Source organism: Hyaena hyaena, unplaced genomic scaffold (genome assembly GCF_003009895.1).
Source record: "Hyaena hyaena isolate Hyena2069 unplaced genomic scaffold, ASM300989v1 scaffold_608, whole genome shotgun sequence".
NCBI classification, from domain to species: Eukaryota; Metazoa; Chordata; class Mammalia; order Carnivora; family Hyaenidae; genus Hyaena; species Hyaena hyaena.
The window spans coordinates 654,701-680,142 of record NW_024081243.1 but is presented as its reverse complement, the minus strand read 5'-3'; the positions used below and the strand labels follow the sequence as shown (position 1 = coordinate 680,142).

General features: G+C 47.8%; 1 protein-coding gene across 3 annotated transcripts in view; it reads right to left on the bottom strand.

Moving 5' to 3' along the window:
- PTPRG (protein tyrosine phosphatase receptor type G) overlaps positions 1-25,442 on the bottom strand; it is a 705,708-nt gene that overhangs the window by 82,923 nt on the left and 597,343 nt on the right. For all 3 annotated transcript variants that reach the window (XM_039257247.1, XM_039257249.1, XM_039257248.1), the window contains exons 9-12: positions 24,834-25,018; positions 20,983-21,091; positions 14,474-14,523; positions 11,908-12,685 (exon numbers count right to left, since the gene is read on the bottom strand). In XM_039257247.1, coding sequence (XP_039113178.1) covers positions 11,908-12,685; positions 14,474-14,523; positions 20,983-21,091; positions 24,834-25,018 — 1,122 coding nt within the window. The remainder of the gene's footprint in view (positions 1-11,907; positions 12,686-14,473; positions 14,524-20,982; positions 21,092-24,833; positions 25,019-25,442) is intronic.

The following is a 25,442-nucleotide window of genomic DNA, read 5'->3' as shown; positions in this document are numbered from 1 at the left end:
CCTGGGAGGCCTTTGCATACTGGGAGCGCCTAAAGACACTGGGAGCTCTCTCCGTGCTTCTTGACAGGGAAGGACCCTTTGCCTGGGCTACTATGCGGTAGGCATGCAGGGGAGGGGGCCAAATGCTAACACCAGCGCTGTTCATCCTGAAGCACTGAAAAGGATGCTGGGGCAAAAGAGTCCCTCACCCCCATCTGTCACTGGAACACTGATTCCAGTTCCCACAGTCATTGGAAACACCAGCTCTGGGGTACCCCCTCCATCTTGAATCCGGTAAACAATGGCCACTCCAGAATTCCTCGGCCTTTTAAGTCACGGTCTAGTCATGCGGGTCAGTGGCATAGTCTGTTGCCCCAGACATGGGTTGGTGGGTGGGTCTGTCCCTCTCAAAGTGAGAGGGCAAGTTTGCAACATATTGTCGGGGAGCCTCAAATCTCAAGCAAAGACTTGCGGGAGGAGACAACGGAGGTCTGCAGAGCAGAGGTCTTGAACTCACAGACTAGCTTGGGGCCGGACCAGGCTCAACCTCAGGTTTCACGACCAAGTCATTTCTCTTTCTGACGTTTCACAGTGCTGGTGTGAGAATTTTGTTTGAGGGGGTTGGGGAGTGACCTTTGTCAGCAACACCCTGCGGGGTGAGAGACCTAAGAAAATGCTGTCCCCACAGAGGCTGGGTTTGCCCAGGTCTTGCCCCTAAAGGCCAGGCAAAAATACAAGTGACACCGGACTGCCGCGTGAGGGATGATCAAGCTGACCTGACCGTCCTTCCTATTTGCAGTATTGCTTTGCCTTCGTGGTGCCAGGAGCCCGGAATTTCATTCCATCTGCACACAACCATGTGACAGCACGCGCTCTGTCCTGAGGAATCCTCACTGCTCTCAGGGAGGGCACGGCCTGCCCCCCACCCCATGACCTCCTGCCGCCCCCCCCACCACCGTGCTCCAGGAGCACCCATCCACCCAGTGGCCGTGCTGGGCCACGCTCTTGCCTCCCCACCTTTGTCCCCGTCTCCCCACTGCCAAGAATGCCTTTCTGCTCTGCCCCCAGCAGCTCCCGTGGTCCCTTTCTTCTCCATGACGCCTCCTCAAGCTCTCACTCAGTGCTATCTCTGGAAGGCAAAGTAGAGCTCAGATCACAGGTTCAAATCCTGGCTCTGCTACTGTCTATGTGACTTTTTTTTTTTTTTTTGAATTTTAAACACACAGAGAAAATGTGCATGTGAGTAGGGGAGGGGCAAAGCGATTGAGAGAGAGAAAGAGAGAGAGACAATTTCAAGCACAGGTCTCGATCCCACAACCCTGGGATCACGACCTGAGCTGAAATCAGGAGCTGGACACTCAACTGATTGAGTCACCCAGGTGCCCCTATGTGACTTTTTAACCAGTAACCTGAATCATTTTGAGCCTGGAGTTCTTCATCTATAAAAGGGATAAAATAACCCTGCTTCAATAGGTGGTGGCAACATTCATTGGGAAGACGCACACACAGGATGGTTAGCAGCGTGCCTGGCACTGAGCAAGGCTGTGCGGCTACCCAGCACCTACTCGTCCCCATCAACACCCCATCACGCACGTCTCTTACTGCATGCACCACACTCCATTATAACTGCTCTTCTAATGACTACAAGGTCCGCCAAGGGAGGGCTGACTCCCATCTGTGCATGCGAGAACAGCAGTGAAGCTCTGTCTCCTCCTGGCTGTGCAACTCTGGGCAAGTTACTTCACCTCTCTGTGTGTCAGTTTCCTCATCTGTAAACGGAGACACACGGTGGAGTGTGAGGATTAAATGAACCAGTGCATATAAAACACTGAGAACGTTGCCTGGCAGCCATCCGCACCTCATTACTGTTATCGGTGGTGATCATCATCATCACCATCACTGTCCTCTCCCTTGTCAGCAGCCCAGCAGCACCACGCAAATGCTGAGTGCTCCCTGGTGCTTGCAGAATGTGATCCCTGCGGCGTATGTGGATGCCCAAGTGGCAGTCACACAGAAGCGCAGTCGTGCTGGGCACTAGCACCGGAGGCTGCCTGGGAGGAGGCACAACTTCAAAGTGGGCCCTGAGCCACACCGCACCGCACTTCCTGTCCTCCAGAAAAATGCCTATCCCGCTGCCTGACTCGCTCTGTGGCCCGCCAGGCCCTCAGAGGACAAAGTCTAATAAAACTTACTGGAAACTACTAGGCACAGATCACATGCCCCCCCAGGCTGGGTATACACTCTCCTGCTCCTGGGACTTCTTCAGTCCCTTGACAATCTTGCCCCCGCCCCAGCCCCCAGAGACGGGGACATACTCTCAAATTTCAGCACAACCAACACCCTGCATTTCAGAGTCAGGCAGACCGATTACAAATGCTGGCTCGGCCCTTTTAGCTGTGTGACTCTGGGTAAGTGACTGCCCATCTCTGAGCCGTGGGTTCCTCCTCTATCAAAGGGAGACATGATCATGCTTACTCATCTCTCAGAGGACTTCTAAGCATGAAATGAGACAAATCAACGTGAGCAGATTATACAAATTACACCTGCTTCACTGACAGAGCCAGATGCAAAATGAAATCAAGGGAGTCCTGCGTGAATGTTACTAAGGAGTTTCAAGATGGGGGCGGCAGTGTGAGAGCAAGTTCAGGGCCTTCTGAACGCAGGGCTCCGTGTGCCTGCCCAAGTGCAGTGCTCCTGAAGCTGGCCTGATGGGTCGGGCAAGCACAGCCCCTGTCACAGAGGAGGGCCATCCGCCAGAGAACACTCCTTCTCTTCCTTCCTCTGGAACGCGGTACCAGTGCTGCCGATGTGGGAAAATCTGACCCTCCCAGCGGCTGGGAGCAGCCCACCTTCCCTCAGAGCTTCACTGGTAGCCCAGCCGCCCTTGGCTCCTGGAGAGCACGCTCCCCTCCCCGATGCCCAAATCCCACCGCCGGAATACGTGCAGCCCCTTTGGGGTCATGAAGCTGCTCCTCACCTCCATCTCTGATTTCTCCAGATGGTCTGGTGTTCCCAGCAGAACTGGCCTTCAGTCCCTGCCCACCATGGGGCGTGTGAAACGGTGGCCCACATGTGGGCCTGGTGTGGCTCCCCCCCCCCCCCGCTAATTATTAGTGGATTGTGGATTTGCTGCCAATGTTGAATAAGCAACAGAGTTCACATAAAAAACCAGCAACGGAAGCTCCTACCAGAAATGTTTAAGGTTGGCGGCACGGGCCTGAATCCCCACACGGCAAACACAAGCCCAGAGTGGACAGACTGCGTGTGTCTCATGAAGTTTCCCACAGTCCGCACTGCTCCCGAATGTCCTACACCAGACCTGCTGCCCTCGGCCCTTGACGCCAGCTTGCTCTAGCCTCTAGCCAGCCTCATTTCAGTCTGCCGGGGGAGGGGGGGCACTCTGACCCAACGAGTAGCAGAAGAACATGGACTCAGGTAATTGAAGAGGACCTCACCATCAAAAGTGAGAATTAAGGTTTAAGAAACTCCCAACCAGGATTCTGAAATCACTAACCTGGCTCAAGAAAAGAAGCTGCTTCTGTATAACGCACCTCTCCCGATTCAAGATCTATTTCTGAAGAGATTTTATTTTTCAACTCGTTGGAAACCGACAAGACCGTGGCTCCAACTGGACAATGGCAGCCGTGTCCCCCTCCCCCCGCACCCACCCCCTGCGCCGTGAACTTGGAACTTTCTCATACTCTTTCCAGAGCTGCATTCTTGCTGGTGCGTGTGTACCAAGAAGAAATGGGATGGGGGTCACAACTTACACCCACCTCTCGCTTGCACCCCCATGGCTGCGACATCCAGATAAAGGGCTGCCAAGAAGGTAAGAAGACGGAGGCCAGGAGAACAAGCCTGCTTCTGAAATGCCTTCCAGATAAAACTTAGACCAAGATGCCAACTAACCCTCTCTGAGCATTCGCAGGAGGGAGGCAAGGATTAACGACCTCCCTGTGTCCCTTTCTCCTCTCAGCTTTTATTTTAGCATCCAGCAGAATCTGAGTAAAGTGCCTCCATTCTGCTTTTTAAAAAAATTAAAAAAAAAAAAAAAAAAAGAAAAGAAAAACAGTTTTCAGTGGCATATGTCATCACTGAATTAATGCTGTTTGCCTTTTACTGGCTTGGCTCCCATCCCAGTAGAAGCAAATAAAAACGGAGTACAATGTACTATAAATGCTACAGGCAGCAATACATCAGACAGGCCCATGTGAAGCACTTCCTGCCGCATGGTAAGGGTTCACCCTCTGCTACAGGACAAAACCCCTTCGCTGTCAAGACTAGAGGGAGCTCGGATCCAAGGACCACTACCAGGAGTAGGGGAAAGTGGGGGTCTTTCACGGTTTAGGAAAGATCAAAAGAAGGACAAACAGCAGACTCATAATTCAGCCCGGTTCAACTGCGGGCGACTGGACTACGTTTGCTCTGAGTAACAACACTCATTAAAAACCACCCACATTCGTGAATTCAGACGGCTTAAAAAAAATCTAGGATAAAAAAAACCCTGTAAAGTTTACCATCTTAACCATTTCTAAGCGCACAGTTCAGCAATGTCAAGTGCATTTGCACTGTTGTGCAACCCATCTCCAGAATCTGTTTTCCATCAGCCGAATGGAAACCCAATACCCATTAAACAACAGCTCCCCATCCCCTCATCTTGATGCCTCTGGCGTCCGTCTTTCCTTCTCTCTGTGACTTTGACCGATTCTAGGCACTTCATGCAAGTGGAAGTATATATTTGTCTTTTTATGACTGGCTTATTACACTTAGCACAATGTCCTCAAGGCTCACCTATACTGTAGCACGTATCAGAATGCCCTGCCTTGTTGAGGCTGAATAATATTCCATTGTAGGTATATACCACGTTGTATTTATCCATTCATTTGCTTGGGTAACAACCCAAATGTGTATCCCTTGGCTACTGTGAATAATGTTGCTATGAACAGGAATGTACAAATATCTCTTCAAGACCCTGCTTTCAATTCTTTTGGGTATATACCCAGCAGTGGGATTGCTGGATCATATGGTAAGTTCTATTTTTAATTTTTTTAGGAACCACCATATTGTTTTCTACAGCGATGTCCCATTTTACATTCTCAGTAACAGCGCACAAGCATTTCAAATTCTCTGCGTTTTTGCCGTTTGTTATTTTCTGGTTTTTTTGTTTTGTTTTGTTTTTTTGATGGTAGCCCCCCGTGCAGGTGTGAAGTGAAAAGGTGGCTGGTTTTTTGCAGGGCTACAAAATTGGTCTTTATTTTGCTGGAGCTCTGACATCATCTCAGCCATGGTTGCAGAAACATGACTGTCAGTTACAAGTACATATATTCTCCTGCAAGGGGACCCCTAGCTCTGTGTTCCTATTACCATGCTTGAGCTAGATTAGAGCGTCATGTGTTTCCATTTATATTACCACCCGGAGTTCTTGTGAATAAGCACTCCTCACCCCCTTACAGAGAGCTCACTTCCTCACAGTCAAATCATCAAACAATAGTCTGTCATGTCTATTGCCATTAGGTGTTGGAAAATTGAGGGTGTTTGATAAATCCCAATTTAATTCTAAGCCCTATAAATACGCTGGTCCTGGACTACCAAATCATCACTATCAACGCTTTGTTGCCAACATCCTGTGCCTTTGCCATCAGATTGGACAGAGGCTGTAACCCTACCTTATGTCAAACACACCACCCGCTACAACCCAAATTCCTGACTCCAGCCTTGTTGGAAACCCACCCATTCTGGGTGGTGTCTGGTTTCCCACACCACGAGATCTATCATCTGTCCTGGTTCACAGATCCCTCAGTGGGGAACACAAACTTCCAAGGGCCCAGACACTTTCTGGGAGGAAACGAAACCACACCAGCACTGAGTAACCCCTCAAAGCCACGCCAAACTAATTTCCTTGGACACTCCCAGGAAGATGATAGCCAAGAACAGGGGTGATCGGGATGATCTAGAAAACACCTCTGCAAAAAGAAGCCTGACCAACAAAGCTAGCCCTGGCTGCAAAGTGCTTTGGAGGGTCCATACGAAAGTCCATACAAGTGCCCGCCATATATATCTTTTAAATAGAGTTGTGCTACATGCCCCACACCCCCCAACCCCCGTAATACTCCAGCTGGGTATCACATTCATGATTTCTGTCCTATCTTCATGAGCCCCTCCTGGTACTTATTTTTGTCCTCAATTATTTCTTTCCTCAAGTATACTTTGAAAATGGAACTGTATATTAATGGGATAAATCAAGAGTTTCTCAACCCCAGCTCCATTGAACATTTGGGAGCAGGTAATTCTCTGCAGTGAGGGGTGAGTTTGTGTTAGTGGGGAACGGTCAGTAGCATCCCTGACGGCCAAATGCTTTCAGGGAGAAGAGGGACAAATCCTCACTGGTCAAGAACCTCAGCCATAAATGGAAAACTGGTATTTTTTCTAAAGCACACATTTGAATACCTACTTAGTAGTCAAAATGTCATCTGAAATCATCTTGTGCTCCCCCCCACTCGGGGGTAAGTCCAAAGCCAGAAGGAAGGCAGCGCAGTGTAAGGGGTGTTCTTCTGGACCCTGGAGTCAGGGCTCATGTCTGAGTTTCATCTTGCCACGTGCTGTGTCGCCTGGCACATTCCGTAGGCTTCTGAGCCTCGGTTTCCTCACTGACCCCCTCACCCCCACCCAGAGGTGCTACAGGATTACGAACACGTAGCTTAGCTTCTAGCACAGGCAACGCCAGCATGGAACAAAAGGGAATTGGTGATGTTACTGTGTCTATAATCAAAGATTTTCACGAGGGGTTCCTTAGAGCTTGAGATTCCAAAGGGGGTACCTTAGGGTTTGCCCAAGAGAGTGGCATGGCTGGAGCCTGGGACCCTTCACTCTGGCTCAAAGCAGAGAACCAGCCCAACAAATGGACTCTGACCTTTCTGAGCTCATGGTCTAGGCAAAAGGAGGCCATGGGCCAGTCCAGGCCTGGAGACGGCGGGGTGCTGATGCCTGAACCAGATCATCCTCTCAGCACCGGGCTCAGGGCTGATGCAGAGGAGGTGGCTGCGAGCTTTCAGTGAGTGAGTGTTTACATCCTGGGGTTCTGAGCAGGAACAGTCTGAAAAAGGACTTTCCCCGATTTAAGGAAAACCCTAGCACTAAATGATTACTTTATTGACCGTGCCCACCCTGAAATGCTCCTGCTAGGGCATGCTGTACTGCACACCACCCCCAAAACATTTCATTGCATCAACCCGTCTCTGGGGGTGCCTCCACCAACAGCCTTTCTGTGGCTCCCGAGAGAGGCACCATGTTGGATTTCCATGCACCACACAACCCGTCCAGGGCTTCACACTAGCAGATGTTAGCAAACAGACAGAGTGGCTGCACTGAGGCTTCTAATCCTTTGGATCGGCCTCCAGGGCAGCTGTAACTATAGCCACAAGCTCTACAAGGAGAGGCTAAGTACCAGGGTTCTCCCCCACCTGGCCCAGGGATGTGTTTCGTTTAGCACGTGTGAAACCAAAACTAAAACCAAAAACCAAAACATGAAAACGGTTTAAAAATTGGAACTCACTTAAGAACTGGGATATTCCACACAACGACTTGGATTTCGGGCTCCTGAGGCACCCTCAGGGGCTACACTCAGCGGGAACTGAGTGAGGCAGCCATCTTTAGAAAGGACATGTGCTCTCTGGTCTGCACTGCTCCCCGATGTCCACCATCTGGTCCTCTTCTCTCACTGTTAACACCTGTCTGACTTCCACAGTTGTCTGACTTTGCTACTTCTTCTACAGAAGGACTCCCCTCTTCTTCCTTGTGAATTAATACTAAAGCTACAGTACTCACAGGACTTAAAAAGATGTTATCAAACATCAAAGGAATTAAAAAAAAAAGCCTTTTGGAAATGTTGGTCGAAATACAACATAGTCTGTAACTTTAAACATTAATGCTTATGTCCAAGAAAGACTAAATATTGACTAAAGGACTTGTTTTTACTTTACTGTGAAGAAAATGTAAATGACACCAATTTAAACAAATGTACATGCAAAGTCTTTAAAATAAGTCAGCACGAAGATGAAGGTGACTTTATTTAAAGAGTAAATGCCTTGGAGCACCTGGGTGGCTCAGTCAGTTGGGCATCCTACTCTTGATTTCGGCTCAGGTCATGATCTCGCGGTTCGTGAGTTTGAGTCTTACTTCAGGCTCTGCACTGACAGCTTGGGTTTCTTTCTCCCTCCCAACCCCTGCACACACTCCCTCTCTCTCTCAAAATACATAGATAAACATTAAAAAAAAATAAAGAGTACATGCCACTCTGGAGGACACAGACAGGGAGAGGCTGGGATGGCTGGAAGCAAAGTGAGTTCTTTGGAATCACGGACTGATGTGGGGTTGTGGGTTTTACCCTCAAGTCATTGATAGCCTCTATTAACCAACAAGCACACGTATATTTCTTCTTCTAACGTTTTTTTTTTAATGTTTTATTTATTTTTGAAAGAGACTTTGATAGGCAGAGATAGAGGGGGACAAAGAATTCCCTGCAGGCTCCATGCTGTCGGCACAGAGCCCGATGCGGGGCTCCAACTCAGGAACTGTGAGATCATGACCTGAGCTAAAGTCGGACGCTCAACCGACAGCCCCCCAGGCGCCCCATGTGTATTTCTTCTTAAACCAGGGGTCGGCAAATGCTGCCTCGCAGATCAGCCCAGTCCACTATTGTTTTTGTAAGCAGTGTTGTCGGGACTCAACCACATCTGCTCACTTACGTGCTGTCTTTGGCTGCTTTTGTGTGACCTGGCAGGGTCGAGAAGTTTCAACAGATACTTGTGGCCCACAAGGCTTTGAGATGTGAACCTTCCCATGGAGATGAACTGGTGAGGGAGTCACTTTGGTTTTTCCAGTTTGGAGGTACAGGCTGAGTTTCTGGAAGTCACTCCAAAAGAAACACCTACAAGGGGCTTCCTCACAGTCGTCATTGTGATTTTGTGGCCTTTGGTTGCAGACAGCTCCTCCTTCCTTATGGCTGACCGCAACAGTGACCCCAACACCTCTGTCTGCACCGAGAGCTACTGTTATCCCCACTTTCCAGACAAGAACGCTGCACAAGGGTGTATAAGGGGCAGAGGCTGCAGTAGTGACCTGTCTCCAAAAGCCACTCTGTCCCTGCACATGTGGACACCTGATGGTGGAAGCCGGGGACCCACGTGCCCCAGCCCTGGGCTGGAAATGCACAGTGCCCACCATCGTTTCTCCTCTCTCTTCCTGGAATCTGGCTCAGTTCCACTCACCTGTGACATGTCCCAGGTCCCCACCGCTCTCCAAGTGGGAGGTGTCAACTCTCCCAACCTAAGCTCTCAGCGGTCGCCAGGATCAGAAGTGCGGGCAAAGACGTGTGTAAGAGCAGCGGGCTGAGAACGCTACTTGGCCAGAGCCTTTGGTCCACAGGCTGAGCCGCTCAAGTTTGAAAATCCGTTTTCAACAAGGTCCACCACTAAACCCCACTGGTCCAAGGGGCCGCTGCCATCACCTCCTACCTGGGCTTCTGTGGCCGCTCTTGCCTCCCCGTGCCATCTCCATGGAGAGGCCAGAGGGGTCTTTTAAAAAAGTTACTCAGATGAGGGGGTCTCCTGCTGAACTCCACCACTGGTTTTCCATTTCAATTAACATGGACGATGACCCCACCCCCTCCTGACCTGCGCTCTGCCCATCTGTGAGCCTCCCTTTCCCCTCCTCCCAATGCTCTACGGTCCACACACACTGGCCTTCAGATAGCTCCTCAATGGCTCTAACTTAATCCCTACTTTGGATCTCTAGACCTACTCTCCCTGCAGCCTAGAATACCCTTCAATGGACCTCTGCAAGGCTACCTCCTCACCGCTAGGGTCTCTGCACAGACGTCATTCCTCGACCACTCATCACTCAGGTCTCTGCGCAAATGTCGTTCCTTGACCACTCGATGCCGTACTGCACTCCCCGCCCCCCAACTCTAGCACTATTTGAAGTTATGCATTTGCTCCCTGGAATATTCTCAAGCTCCTTCACTAGAATATAACCCCTGGAGAACAGAAGCCTGCCTTGATCTGTGTTCTATTCCCAACGCTTCGTGCAGCGCCCCGAACTCAGTGGGTACTCCATAAATATTTCTTTAATATCTTCAAGAGCAAGAAATTCTATCTCACAGTAGTTCCTGGAGGCAATGTCATTATTCATGTAGGAATGGCTTCAAACGGCGTGTAAGTGGCCCAGTATTTCCTTTGCTCGACTCCGCGGAAGGCCACTCTGTACCTTTCCCTAAAACCAAGACAAACTGAGCAACACCCAAAGGAAACCCAAACTTCAAAAAGCGAGTCCATACCAGCTTTAAGGAGGCACGTAATTCAAAACATGAAAATTTATTCTAAGTTGTATCTTAACATACGAGATCTCAGCTTTAGATGAATTTTAATGTTTACAAGTGCAAAAGCAAATAAATATTTACCAGTTGCTTTTTTTTTTTTGCACTCTTATAACTCCACAACAGCTTAGATGCAAAAAAAATTGTTGCTAAACATCTTGTAGTCTGGCAAAAAGAAGAATTTCTTATTAAGAAAACCCTTCACAACAATACCAACCCCTCATGCTCACGGCTGCCTCACAGACTATCGGGACGGTTCCTGAGCGTATGACAGCAGCGAATCGCCACCTGCCGGGACAATGGGCAGCGCTGCGGCACGACAGAGGCTACACCAGCCATGCCCTGCTCTCACCATCCGTGAGCCGGGTGGTCTATACAGCGAACAGGGCTCTGGGATCAAGAACCCTATTCTCTAGGCTCAGACGGTGGGCTAACACCAGCCTGCCCCACGCTGGAGGGTCTCATGCTTTTCCTCTCAATGTGAATGTCACTTCCCCAGATGGGCCTATCTTAGTTAAGAGAGGTCCCTGACCTCCTCATGATTCTCTTTAGCGGCACCCTGTTTATTTCCTCCATGACCATTTCACCAACTCCAATTTTAGTCGGTGGTTTCCTGGCTAGCTATGCTGTGTAAACACCCTGCTTCCTCGCTTCCCGGTGGGCGCCCCAGCTGAGTGTCAGGATTGCTGTATCCTTTAGTCAGTGAGCCGCTCACCTGGGGTTGCACCCACCCAGGGCCTGGCACCAAACAGTCCATAAACACAGACGCTAAGTGAATAAAGAATGAAATCTTGGGGCACGTGGGTGGCTCAGTCGGTTAAGTGTCCAACTTTGGCTCAGGTCATGATCTCACAGCCTGTGAGTTCAAGCCCTGTGTCGGGCTCTGTGCTGACAGCTCAGAGCCTGGAGCCTGCTTCCAATTCTGTGTCTCTCTCTCCCCCACCACGAAGTCATGCTCTCTCTCTCTCTTAAAAAAATTTTTTTTTAATGCAAGAATGAAGAGGGGCTCCTGGGTGGCTCACTAGGTCAAGCATCCGACTTCTCATTTTTGGGTCAGGTCATGATCTCATGGTTCATGCGTTCCAGCCCTGTGTCAGCCTCCGTGCTAACGGTGCAGACCCTGCATGGGATTCTCTCTCTCCCTCTCTCTGCCCCTTCCCCACTCATGCTCTCTCTCTCTCTCTCTCTCACAAAATTAACTTAAGAAAGAAAAGAATTAACTTAAAAAAGCTGAAGCAGGCTCCAGGCTCTGAGCTGTCAGCACAGAGCCCGATGTGGGACACGAACCCGTGGACTGCGAGATCATGACCTGAGCTAAATTCGGGCGTTTAACCACCTGAGCCACCCAGGAGCCCCAAGAGAGAAAGGTTTCTTATTAGAACAAAACAGAGAGCAAGAGAGACAGACAGACAGATACGCGTGCACACACATCCTTTATGCCAGAGACATATACAATTTGAGGAATATTAAGCAGCTACATCCCCTATCCCAGGTTTTTCTAAGGGTGACACTGCTCACGTCAGCATGGAGCCTCGTTCGAGGACCGGGCCACTTACCTGGATTAACAGTGATAAATTTGCTATCCTCGGAAAATCGGTCCCCTCGGGACATGGGCTTCTTCGATGGCATCTGGGGCCTCCTGGGATCACTCCCTTCGAAACGCTCCTCTGTGACTGTGGCTGGCACTTGGGTGGAGGTGACCGAGCTGGCGTCCAGGCCCGGGCGGGCATCCCTTACGTCGTCGGGCCGGTCTGTGGGGACGGTGGTGTGGCCTCGCCCGTGCCCGGGCAGAGTCTGATGCCCACTGTCCTCCGCAGTCCTGCTGGGAGACGAGGGGGCGGGGGTGGGCTCATCCTGGCTCCGCTGCTGGGGGCCGTGGGTCACCTCGCTCTTCTTCTTCTCGGAGTCCTTCTCCCCCTCCTCCTCATGTTCCCGCTCCCCGTCCTCGCTCTCGCTCTCCTCATCCTTTTCCCCTTCCTCTGTGCCCTCGCTGTCCCTGGTGGGTGTCGAGTCGCCGTCGGGGCCCGGGGAGGCCAAGGCCTCTGTGGTGGCGAGGACGGGCCTGCTGGCCTGCTTGCTGGCGGAGGCGGCCGTGGGCAGGCGCGTGGGCCACACGGTGCTGGGGAAGGAGGGGATGCCGCCGCCGCTGAACCCCAGGCCCGCCAGGAGCGTGCTGGTGACCACTGAGGCCACGGTCGCCTGGCTGCCGCTGGAGGAGGGGCCCATCCCAGTCGCCATGGAGACGAATGAGAAGGGGATGCCGGATGACGTCCAGGTTGAGGACCCCGAGCTGATGGGGGCCATGTCGGCCGAAGAGGCAGGAGACGCTGTGGGCTGCAAAGGGTCAACCACGGGGGTCAGGGGAAGGGACAGGAGAGAAAGCAGAGCAAGGTCGGTCATTAGGACTGGGAACAAGGCCCTGGTTATGACCCTCAGTGGGTCTTACTCCTCTTTTCTTTTCCTCAGAGGGTTTTTCTCAAAGCGTGGTACCAAAGTTGACACTACGTGGTCCGTGGATGACCACAACTGTTGTAATAGTTCTACAATGAACTCTGAGTGTATTAAAACATTTAACTAGTATATCAGACCCAACTTTTCACTGCCATTGCTTAGGAAGAAGCTAAGTAAGTAGCAAATAAAGACTAAGTACCATTGTAATCGATGTAAAGACCAGTATCAACTAAGTAGTAACTGGCAACGTCACATGGTTAAATGATCTGGGGCTGACCCGGGAAGAGAAGGAGCCCTTGCTTTTTTATGTGTCTCACTGGCTCCCATAGAGAGCACACAGCACCTAGGTCCAGAAAAGCCCTCCAGGGTCTGGGTCGTCCACCGGGAAGTGAGTAAGTGGATGGACAGACAGGTCGTATGCCTGTCCATATCTGCGGCGGCAAAAGCAGGAGCCGCACAACCCTGCGAGCTCCGGGAACTGGCTTACAGCCCTGCGTCTTCACGGTGAGTCCAGTACAGCCGCTGTCCCTGCCGGAGTGTCTGGGTCTATCCACAGAGAAATCTACGCCCAGGTACACGGCAAGAGGAAGAATTCCATTTAATAAGTGCCAGCGAGGTGCCGGGGCGTCCCCCCCCCGGATGCTGGGGGCATGCAGGATCATCACCCCATTTTATAGGTCAGGGAACCAAGGCTCAGAGATGGAAGGGGCTAGAGGCAGTGCTGCCTGTGTTCAAGCCTCCAAGATACTAAATGGGGACTTCTGTGTGAGCTGCAGATAATGGTATGTTGGAAACACAAGAAATGGTGCTTTGAGTGACCGGTTTAATTTTGGTTCTTATAACCTGGTATCCAGAATCAGGAATGCCATCCCTTCACATATATAGTTCAAAACAATACAGCCACAGCCACTTTGATTCTTTAATGTTATCACAGTATTTTGGTTGGGAAACTTTGTAACAGTTTCAGGATGGCCAGCCTAGCAGACGTTCGTTTCTGATGCCAAGTACCACAAAATATAAAGCACCCAGGACACAGAGGTCAGATGGTCTGGGCTTGAGTTGACAACCCCAGGTCTGGACGATGCTGAGCACATTACGTTTAACCAACTGAGCCTCAGTTTCCTCTGTAAAAGGGGAACAACAGTAACACTAACCTTACGGGACGCTGCAAGTAATAAAGAAAATAACAAAATAACCTAAAACCCAGGAGACGCTAGTAAGTTTTAAGCTGTTACTGTTATTGACAACATTGTGATTAATATTATGATTGTTAGTTACCCTAGAAATGGGAAAGCTTAGGTAACAATTGAGGCTCCAGAAACCTACACATCTCCGTGTGTAGACAACCTCTGAATTTTAGCATATGTTCTATGAAGCGCTTGGAACAGACCTTTTGCACTCATTTGCACTCTTACATAGATTATAAATAATTTAAAACATGGGGAGTTTTTTATCTTGCTAAGAATTATACAGTGTAACACAACTGCTTTAACTCTGTGGCCCAGTTTCTTTTCGTAACATATTGAATCATAGAGTGAGAAATGTCATTTTTTCTGTATTTTCACCTCTTCAAGAGCAGTTTAACAACATCCTACTGCCACCTCGTGGTGACAGTTTTAACTGCATGCGAATTAACCAGCCAGGACAAAGCAATTGCCTTTTGCTACTTACCACTCCTGTTTTAACAATTCTGGTCCCTTGGAATATTCGAGTAGTGTTAGCTGAGAAACAAAGAAATTACATTGTAAACAATATACCTTTTGTGGTTGTTCCAACAAAACTTTACTTCTGATTTATTTCCATATAATTTTCACATGTCATGAGACATTATTCCATTATAGATTTTTTTCCCAACCATTTAAAAATGTAAAACCCTTCCTAGCTGGGGAGTCATTAAAAAACCCTCCAGAGGGCTATGTAGTTTGGCTGCTGACTCGTCTTAAGGTATTAGTTAAATTAAAAAAAGGAAAGGATTGTTTTCTGTTTTGAAGTAAAACTTACATAAGTAAATATACAAATTCTAGGTATACAGTCCAATTAATTTTCTCTATAAAAACCTGTGTAACTACCACCAATATTGAGACATATACAGATGTTCTCCAGCATTCCAGAAGGTCTGCATAAACCCCACTCAATACTTACCCCTCCTTTCCGAAAGGTAACCCACAATTCCGACCTCTGTCAGCTTTGTCTACCTTTGAACCTCACATAAACTGATTCCTATTATTGCACTGTTCCTGCCTATCATCTTTCTTTCTTTTTTTTTTTTTTTCAAATGTTTTATTTATTTCTAGGAGAGAGAGAGAGAGACAGCATGAGCAGGGGAGGGTCAGAGAGAGAGGGAGTCACAGACTTAAACAGGCTCCAGGCTCTGAGCTGGCAGTCAGCACAGAGCCCGACACAGGGCCCGAACCCACGAACCGCGAGATCATGACCTAAGTGAAAGTCGCACGCTTAATCGACTAAGCCACCCAGGCGCCCCTCATCTTTCTTTTAAAGTTTATTTATTTATTTATTTTTGGTAATCTCTATACCCAATGTGGGGCTCAAACTCACGACCCTGAGATCAAGAGTCACATGCTCTTCTGACTGAGCCAGCCAGGCAATCTCCCCTCCTCCTGCCACCTATTATCTTTTTGTTTATAATTTCTTATATTATCTATTCAGTGATTATAACATGAATCCTGAACTTGCCATACTTTACCTTAAATTAGTACTTTTACCACTTCCTGAAAACATTAAGAACTGTACAATAATTTAACCCTGTTTGCCAGCCTCGCCTTCTGTTATTATATAGTTTACGTTTTATTTCTACTTCAGTTTTAAAACCCCCTAAGATATCGCCATCATTGCTTCACTGTTTTAAACTGTCAAATTCTTAAAGGACCCACAGGACAGGGGATGCTGGTTCTGGAGTCGGTTCCTTCCTGCGGGTCTGCCTCTTGTCATTGTTAAACAGTGTAACTTCAGAAAATGTGTAAATATGTGGTAAAATACACATAACATCAACTTACCATCTTAACCAATAAAAATTTTTTTTTTTTTAATTTTTAAGAGAGAGAGAAAGTGAGAGAAGGAGAGAGAAGACTCCAGGATCAGTGCAGAGCCTGATGCAGGGCTTGATCCCATGGCCTTGAGAACATGACCTGAGCTGAAATCCAGAGTTGAACGCTCAACCGAGCCACCCAGGCGCACCATCTTAGCCACTTTTAAGTGTGTGGTCCAGTAGTGTTAAGGATGTTTTTCATTGATGTGCAACCCATCTCCAGAATTTTTCCATCTTTCAAAACTGAAATGCTGTACCCATTAACTCCCCATCTCCCCCTTTCCCAGCTTCTGCCAACCACCATTCTATTTGCTGTTTCTAGATATTTGATTATTCTAGACACTTCGTATAAGTGGAACCATATATATTTGTCCTTTTGTGACTGGCTTATTTCATTTCACATATGGTCATTGAGGTTCATCCATGCTGGACCATGTGTCCCATTTCTGTCCTTTTCAAGGCTGAATAATATTCCGTTGTATGCATATACCACATTTTGTTTACCTATTCATTGTTGCTTCACTACTGTGAATTATGCTCAACAGTGTAATTAAAGAAAATCCCAAACTGCATCTTTGTGGTTATCTCCAAATAGGACTGTTATATAAACTAAAAGTTTGCTTCCTATATATATATGTGGCACCAAAAAATCAGCAAAAAAAAAAAAAAAAAAAGCTAAATACCAAAGTACATAATATGTGTATCTGTTGTAAGTTTTTACCTAAACCATAAGTGGCAAATGACTGGCATAATTTTTGTTTGGCCTGCAAGCTTTTTTAAAACTGAATTTGGTGCAATGACTTTCAAACTAAAAAGCCCAATTTCCTGCTTATCCTGTGAAGTCACAATATTCGGTACAACCAAACTCTCTTTCCTGCAGGGGGTGAGTATCCCTCACTCTCTTTGGTGGATGGAGGATGTCCAGCTTCCCACTGATAACCCTCCCCTCCTCTGTACATGTTCCCTACATGGCCCCAGGGGCGCCTGAGTCCGCAGTGCCCAACCTAATGGCTCATTCGTTGTGCATACTTGGAAAGTCGAATGTGTGAAGGATGAGATGAATGTGGAGAGGAGACCGATCTAGAAGTCAATGCAACCAGGTCAAACACAGCAGCCTAGGAAGTGAACAGCTCTTGCCCGGGACTAACTGTGACCTCCTACCATCTTTCAGTTGCTCTAGGATGCACACTGTGCTGCCTCAGAAAGGTGCACCCACCTCCCTTCGTGAAGACACCCATCCTTTATAAAGGGCTCTGATTAAGGCCCAGAGGCTAAACAGCAACTCGGAACTCACATTGCTCATTAACGTTTGACAGTTTCTACCCGGATGATTCAAGCCGCGGTGACCAGGAAGTTTCTCCAGGACCGTTTGTGTCAGAAGTGCTTAACGTGGCACCCATGGGCCCAAAGGGATTCAGGGACAGGGAAAAAACAAGGCATCTGCCTTCGACTAAGCTCTCACCGATGTGAAGCCAAGGCTCTCCTTCTGCCACTGAGCGCAGCCAATACATCTCAGCGGCCCCAGTGGGACCTGTGACTGTCTCTGGCTGAAGCCAGATATTTTTAGATGCCCTTATAATTGTCATAGCTATTCCACAATAGCATTCATGTTTGTCACCACTCAGAAATCAAGGTAGCGAGCCGACCAATGCTTGTCCTTCATCGCCTTAATAAACAAACAGCATATAGGACTATATTCCCAAATTTGTTTAAAATATTTTGACAACCGTATTCGAACATAATTGCTTCCCTTTTCTATGTATTTTACTTATTTATTTTCAGCCATCCTGAGATGGGATCCATTGGCTTCAGGTGCCTGATGGGTCTGTGGCTCAGAGATAAAGTTCAAGAGCCACTATTTTCTTTCTTTTTTTAAAAAAAAATTTTAAATATTTATTTTTGAGAGAGAGAGAGAGAGAGAGACAGCGAGTGAGCTTGAGCAGGGGAGGGGCAGAGAGAGAGGGAGACACAGAATCCAAAGCAGGCTCCAGGCTCTGGGCTGTCAGCACAGACCTGATACGGGGCTTAAATCCACGAACTACAAGATCATGACCTGAGCTGAAGTCGGATGCCTAACTGACTGATCCAGCCAGGCGCCCCAAGAACCACTATTTTCTATGACCGTTGAGAACTGCACACAAGCTCTGAACATGTAGCAATCAATCTTCTCATCCATTTTTGTTGAATTACTGGGGGTTCAGGGTAATATTGAGGGGTGGCCTGGTGCTGTGTATAAATGATTTCGGTTTAGAATAAGAAACCCAGACCCTGCTTAGTAGTCAAGTGGTTTGTTTTTGCAAGTTACTTGACTGCCTGGAACATCATTTCTCCATCTGTAAAATAACATGTACATTACAAGCTGCCACTGAAATGGGGTCAAGTGAAATAAACAAGTTATGGGAAAATGCTCTGTGACCGAGAGTCCTTCTACAGATGCTGCTTGCCACTATTACTATTATAGTTACCACTCAAGTAAATATGTAACACTTAACAATGTTATATTTACCATAAGGTAAACATGTCACATGGCTTCCACATGCTCCCAAACCAGAAGTGAGCATCATCCCCCGGAAATCTGATTATTCTGAACCAGGCTTCTGTGAAATTCCTTATGCTTTTTTCCTTTCCTTTGTAAGACTTGAGCCCTAATAGTTGATCAGTTTTGTGCACTGCGCTTTACCGCTCGTAAATGCATCCTTGGCTGTCAAGAGGTGTGCCAGCTTACCCAAAGAGTTAGTTTGTCCACTGCCCACTGGCTGCTTTCGGAAAGATGCAGAAGCCACCGTGGGGAGGCCTGGAGGACCCATGCCCCTCTGTCAGCACACAGGGACAAGCAACAACATAGAAAACCGGTGCACGCACGTTCCACCTCTGAACAAAGTTAAGTCTTTGTAGACAAAGGAGATGTTGGCCATTTCCAACAAGTCTCTGTGATCTGACATTTTAAATATCCCATGCTTGGAATTTATAGCTGACAGGGCCTTTCTGAATTACATTACATTACAAACATTTAATTTTTCAAAGTCCCCGCAGAAGCCGGCAAGCTCGAGGGCCTATTAATCAGGACAGGCAGTTCGGTAGATTCCAGGTTCCCGGCTGGAGCACACGGGAGGCCTGATCGTGATTTATGTGTCCAAAGTTCCAGGGCCCCGGCCTCAGCAAGTTTCCGCTGTGGCTTCCTGTTCTCTGTCCCCTGGGCCGCCACAGACCTGGCTCCAGCCTGTGGACCCCCGTCACCACAGGCAGAGGGGCCAAGACGCACAGGGCGCAGGTGGACGCAGGGAGCGTGATTTGCGTGTGAAAAAAATACAGCGATGCTCATTTCAATTAGTTTAAATGGAAGGATGACATAATGTGAACATTAGCAAAGAGGATTTAAACGCTAAATGCCAAACTGTAAAGCTCGAAGGGCTCTTTAGAGGGAATCTAAAGCTGGATGGTTTCTTACCCTGAGTTCACCCTTTATTATTTTTTATATCAAACCTAATACTAAGGTGATATTTACAGCTGGTACCGGGCACTCGGCTAATTCCTTCACATGTTTTACCGTACGCTGTCCCGCAAGGTCCTTGTGAGGTCGGTACCATAGGTACCATCAATACTACCACTTTTCGGACACTGCTGATTGATGCTGCTGGTCCAGGGCCTGCGGGCTTGATGGGGCCCCTGGAGTGGAATGCAAAATTCTGGAATTTTCTATGGAAAAGGTCCAAAGACTTCATCATACACATGACTCAAAAAAGCTAAGAGCCGCTGATCTGCTGTGTAGGTTTCTCTGAACTTGAGGATCCCAGATGTGAGGAACCTTATCAGGGAGGGCCTCAGCCTGGCACAGCAAGGCCCACGGCCTGGTCCTTCCCGCCATGCTGGTCTCGGTACGCGTCACCAGACCACGTCAGCAAACCTCGGCCCACAGCCCAGCTGCCTGTTTTTGTAGATATGGTTTCACTGGAACCAGGCTGGGATTAGGTTGAGGCACAATAAGACAGAGTGGATCCTATCTTTCATTTAGAATTTGCGTATTTTCTCCACGAATGTTTTGCACTGATTTTGCTTCAAAACAAAGTTCTGGTAAAATACAACATATCTTGGGTCGACTGGGTGGCTCAGTCTGTTGAGCATCTGACTTCGGCTCAGGTCATGATCTCACAGTCTATGAGTTCGAGCCCCACATCGGGCTCTGTGCTGACAGCTCAGAGCGTGAATCCTGCTTTGGATTCTGTGTCTCCCTCTCTCTCTGCCACTATCCTGCTTGTGTTCTGTCTCTCTCAAAAATAAAATAAAAATGTTTTAAAAAATACAACATATCTTAATTACAGAGTTTTTCGGTACACTTTTAAAAATTCTGCACCAAGGTAAATGCTTCTTTTGACTCACCCTAGTCCTGGGTCTGGAACTTTCTACCAGACTCTATATCAGCAGGAACATACAGCTATTTCTCTAGAAACTCAAGGATCCTGCAAAGAAGGGCTCATCTGTGTGGCTTGCAAGCCAGAAGACTGTGCTATAGCGGTGCCAGGGGGGGCTCAGTCAGTTAAGCATCCAACTCCTGGTTTCGGCTCAGATTATGATATCACGGTTTTGTGAGTTTGAGCCCCGCATCAGGCTGTGCAATGACACTGTGGAGACTGCTTGGGATTCTCTCTCTCTTTCCCTCTCTCTCTCTGCCCCTCATGCCTATGCAGGCTGTCCGTATCTCTCTCAAAATAAGTAAATAAACTTAATTAAAAAAAAAGGAGTGTGCTCTATGTTTGGGCTCTAGTTCTGAAGAGAGCAGTTAAGTGAGCCATGCTAGAAATCCAAAGATGATATTCCATAACGTGACTAGGAGGCGATTTTGTGATGTCACAGTGCTAGGCACATACCTGGCTCCCCACAGCTGGAATATGACAATAATGATTTAAAAAAAAAAAAAAAATCAACACTTTGCTCTTCTTCCCCCTCTTCTGGCCATCAAAACCCCCAACCTAAAAGACAGGCCTAAATTCCTGAGGTTTTTCAGGTGTGATTTAAAACTCCAAATAAGACCAGGCTTATTTCCTCTGTCCAAGCATGGTAAGAAGAAAAAAGACAAAGCATAACAAAGGAGGCTGCAGGGGGCTGGGGGGCCAGAGAAGAAGGGAACTGGCCTTACCTTGAAAGAGCATTGTCTGGCTGAAGTCACTGCGCATGTCATTCCTACAGACGGCTTGGACACGGAACAGGTAAAGGCTGTCCGGTGAAACGTGGGTAATGGTGGCTTTCTGTAGGTGAAGAAAGAAAAGGCAGTGAGTTGGTTTTGAAGGCCGGTACATGCTTTACCTTCTAAAACCACACCTAAAATAACTTTAAGGATTCCTCTTAGGTGTCTCGGCACCATGGCAAAGCCTGACACGCATGTTCCTCCCCTATTGACTGAAGACTCACTCTGAAAGGAAAGAACATTTAGAGATAATGGGCTGGGAATCTGGCTTCAACACTGAAATGTGCAGGATAACATATGTCACAGAATCAGTCTGGTCTCATCCTTGACTGGCCTGGGATGTGCCTTCAGCCTTCTTCACACACACAAGGCTTGGGCTCCTTCCATTACTACTCTACCTTCAGTCTGCTTATAAACTGGAATTATTTACCCTAGACAGCCTCTAGAATTACCAAGGATACCAAACTTTCAGAATTACGCAGGGTGTTTAACATCTACAACAAAATCTTGGCGTATGTGTTTCCTTGCAGTTCGGAGGCCTTGCTGTACCTGACGGATGGATACTACGGGGCATGATGCTAGATCAGAACACTTGGTTAGAGTCCAGAGGAGGTGAGAGCGACTCGTCACACCACTCGCCATCTGTGATTCCAAGTCAGTTGCTCACTGTCTTCCAGCCTCTGCTACCTTCGACTGTTAAATGAAAAGAGTAGCAGCTGCCTCATAGGATTCCTGCGAGTCTTCTAGAACACAGGCCACACAAACCTTGTTCACAGGTATTCCTCACCACATAACATAAAGAATGCCCCTTGTCTGACACACAGGGCAGCAAGCCACAGCCCACAGGCCAAATCCTGCCTGCTATCTACTTGTATTAATAAAGTTTTATTTACACACAGCCACACTCGTTCATTTTCATGTTGTCTCTGGCAGCTTTCATCCTACAAAGGCAGAGTTGAGTAGCTGCCTTAAAGACCTTATGGGCTGGAAAGCCCCCACACATTTTGCTATCCGGCTCTTTCTAGAAAGCGTTTGTCAACTCCTAGTCAAGTACCACACGCAAAATCCAAATCTCCATTCCTCAAAGCTTTATTCCAAGAGCCTTTGACAAAGAGAAAGTGGGGGCAATTGGGTGGCTCAGTCAGGCAAGCACCCAGCTCTTCGTTCTGGCCTAGGTAATGATCTCATGGTTCGTGGTCTGACCCCCGCATTGGGCTCTGTGGTGAGAGTGTGGAGCCTGCTTGAGATTCTCTCTCTGCCCTTTCCCTGCTCTTTCTCAAAATAAATCAACATTCTAAAAAAGAAAATGAGAAATGAAAAGTACTCAGGCAGCCCTTGCTTACGTGAAACAACCAAAGCAGCTGATTTTTAAAGACCTCCTAATAGATGAAGGGTCTTGTCACTGAAACAGACATTCTGGGCCAAGTATGGAAAGCAGCTCTGGGAGCCGACCCGCTGAGTGGGTTTCCTCAGCGTAGCAACTGAGCACATCTGAACAGGCGTGAGAATGTTCCTCCGACCGCACCTGCTATCCTTACCTCTCCAGTGGCTTCCTGGGGACAGCAGTGGGCTGGGGTCAAGTTACTTCACATGAAGACTCATCTCTCTCTTTCAGAAAAGGTAGGTAATGCACCTGTCCCACAGGTGAGGGGTGAAAGAGGAGTGCAAAGTGGAAAATGCTGCATGAATGTTATTTCTTTTACGGGGAGGGCGCCTGAGTGGCACAGTCGGCTAAGTGTCCAACTTGAGCTCAGGTCGTGATCTCACGGTCCCTGAGTCTGAACCCTACTTTGGGCTCTGCACTCTCTGTCTCTCTGCCCCTCATGGGATTTTCTCTCTTTCTGTCCCTCTCTCTCTGCCCCTCACTCACTTGTGCTCTCTCTCTCCCTCAAAAACAAAAAAATAAACAATAAATTTTTAAGAAATTGTTAAAAAAAAAAAAAAAAGGTGTTTCTTTCAGGTTTCTAACCCCAGTAGCCATAAGGTAGAGAACAGCTTTGCTGCTGCTAAGTCATCACCATCAACTTCTTGAGGAATTAAGAAAATTGATTTTGTGTCCCAAAAGAAAATAACCGCCCCTAGAAAATTCTGATAAAAAAAAACTTGTTGTCAAAGCAGGTTTTTTCTCTCCCTTTTTCTCATTAACTAATTTTTGCCTCATTCTCTAAACCTCTGACCCCTGTTCTGTCTTTGTTCGGAGCGAAATCCTTGTTCCATCTATACAGGGGTTTATTAGAATTCACTCCCAGCTGGTATCTATTTATCTTTGTGTGTTTAATTATTTTCCACTTAGAACAAAAAACCGCGTAAGCGCCTAGATAGTTTCTGCTGATTAATGCAAGTCATCTGTCCTCGAGAAAGAGAAAAATCCCTGATGGACTTCCAGCAGTGACAAGGGAAAGTTTAAAACACATCATAACCTTGGGTGCCTTTCAATAGATCGCTCTCTGATTTCACGAGGCTCATCATTCCCTAATGTGACCCAGATAACAATGTCTAGTGGGGAAATTGAAAATATAAATGGAAATGAAGTAAAAGAATCTTCATCTAAAAGAATATGAAAAGTATTATTCTATAACTGATTGAACGGGCCTTGGGGACTCTGTATTGGAAAGGAAAAAAAGTGATAACAGTCATTAAGAATCCCACTACATTTTTCATGTGCCCATACAATTACCGTTTCATTATTCCACCGCCTTTTTTTTTTTTTTTGGATTAACAATAAGTGCAAGGCTTTCAAACCCAAATGTGTCACTCTGAGTTTCTATGCAAAGACTTCGAGCAGCGTGCTTGCTAGAGGGTTTGCTTTTACAGTGAAGAAGCCAGTATCTGCAAGTATCTGTTTCAAAGGGCCTCACTGGGTGTCGCCTCTAAACACTCTGGTAATTTTGGGGAGAGAAGCTGGGCGGGGCATGGGCAGCTCAGAGTGACGTCAGGTATTAGTGTCTGAGAGTCTGAAAACAGGGATTGAAAACCACATGGTCACGGGTCCAGTGCAAAATGGTAACGTGTGAGGCAGATCGTTTGTGACAGAGAGAATGGAGGGGACTTTGGACAGTTGATGGTGCAGGAGACTGTAGTATTAGCAGGGAAGAGGAGGAGGAGGAAAAGGAAGAAGAACTGTAATAATAATAGCTTGGTGCTTATCCAGCACTTACGTGCTAGGACTTTTGTACATTTGCTTACCTCACTTAATATTTACAACCACATCAGATTTTAAAAAGGGGCTTAATGGAAGCTTTCTGGTTTTCTGTTTTCTTTTTTTGTTTTATTTATTTTTGAGAGAGAGAGAGGGACAGAGAGGGACAGAGAGAGAGAGAGAGAGACAGAAAGAGAGACTGTACCGGAGGGAGGGGAGGGCAGTGCAGAGAGAGAGGGGACAGAGGACCTGAAGGGGGCTCTGTGCTGACAGCAGAGAGCCCGATGTGGGGCTCGAACTCACCGCGGTGAGATCACTACCCGTGCTGAAGCGGGATGCTCAACCCACTGAGCCACCCGGAGGCCCCTATTGTTTGTTTTTTGTAAATAATGAAAGAATAAGCAGTCGATTTTGAAGAGCCTGATTACAAAGAAACTACCTAGCTTTTCCTGGTGGCACAGCCAGGAAGCAGAAGGAGGGAAGGAGCCCAGGGTGGGGGCTCCCAGGCCATGGCTCCCACAGGTAGCCAGCGCCCTGAGCAGGCGGCGGGAGGTTGGAAAGATTCGGATAAAGCACGCTGCGCAGTGCAGGGGGTGCGCAGAAGCCGCGGCAGGCCCCCCTCGTCACTGCAAGGGCAGTTATGAACAGAGCAGGGAGCTTTTACCAAGTCTTTGTCGCTGTCCTTTGTAAACGTCTTCTCCTTCTCATCCTCGTTCTTGGTCCAGCTGTAGGAGATCATGTAGTTCATGATGGGGGGGTGGTAGACAGTCTCCGGCTGGCTCCAGGACACCTGCAGCGCCGTCTGGTTCAGCGGCTGCACCTTCATGTGGATGGGCGGAGAGCTGCAAACTGAAGAGAACACACGGCCAAGTTCAGGGGCTCCCGGGACCACATGCAATCCCACCTGTGCCCCTGAGCTTTTTGAGATTCTAACCTTAAAAAGCTGGCAAAGTAGTACAGGAAATATCCATACTCCTTTTAATGAGTTTCACCCACTGTTAACATTTTGCACTGCATACACACACACACACACACACACACACACACACACACACTTTTTCTCCTGCAAAATCACTGAAAGCAAGTTGCAAACATGCTGACGCTTCACTCCTTAATAGTTCGGCCTTCATCTCCTCAGAATAAGGCTATTCTCTTATATAATTGCACAGGACTGCATGCTTGCATCCCCCTCTGCAAATTCATATGCTGAAACCTGATCCCCATTGTCACAGTATTCGGAGGTGGGGTGTTTGAAAGGCAACTGAGTCATGAG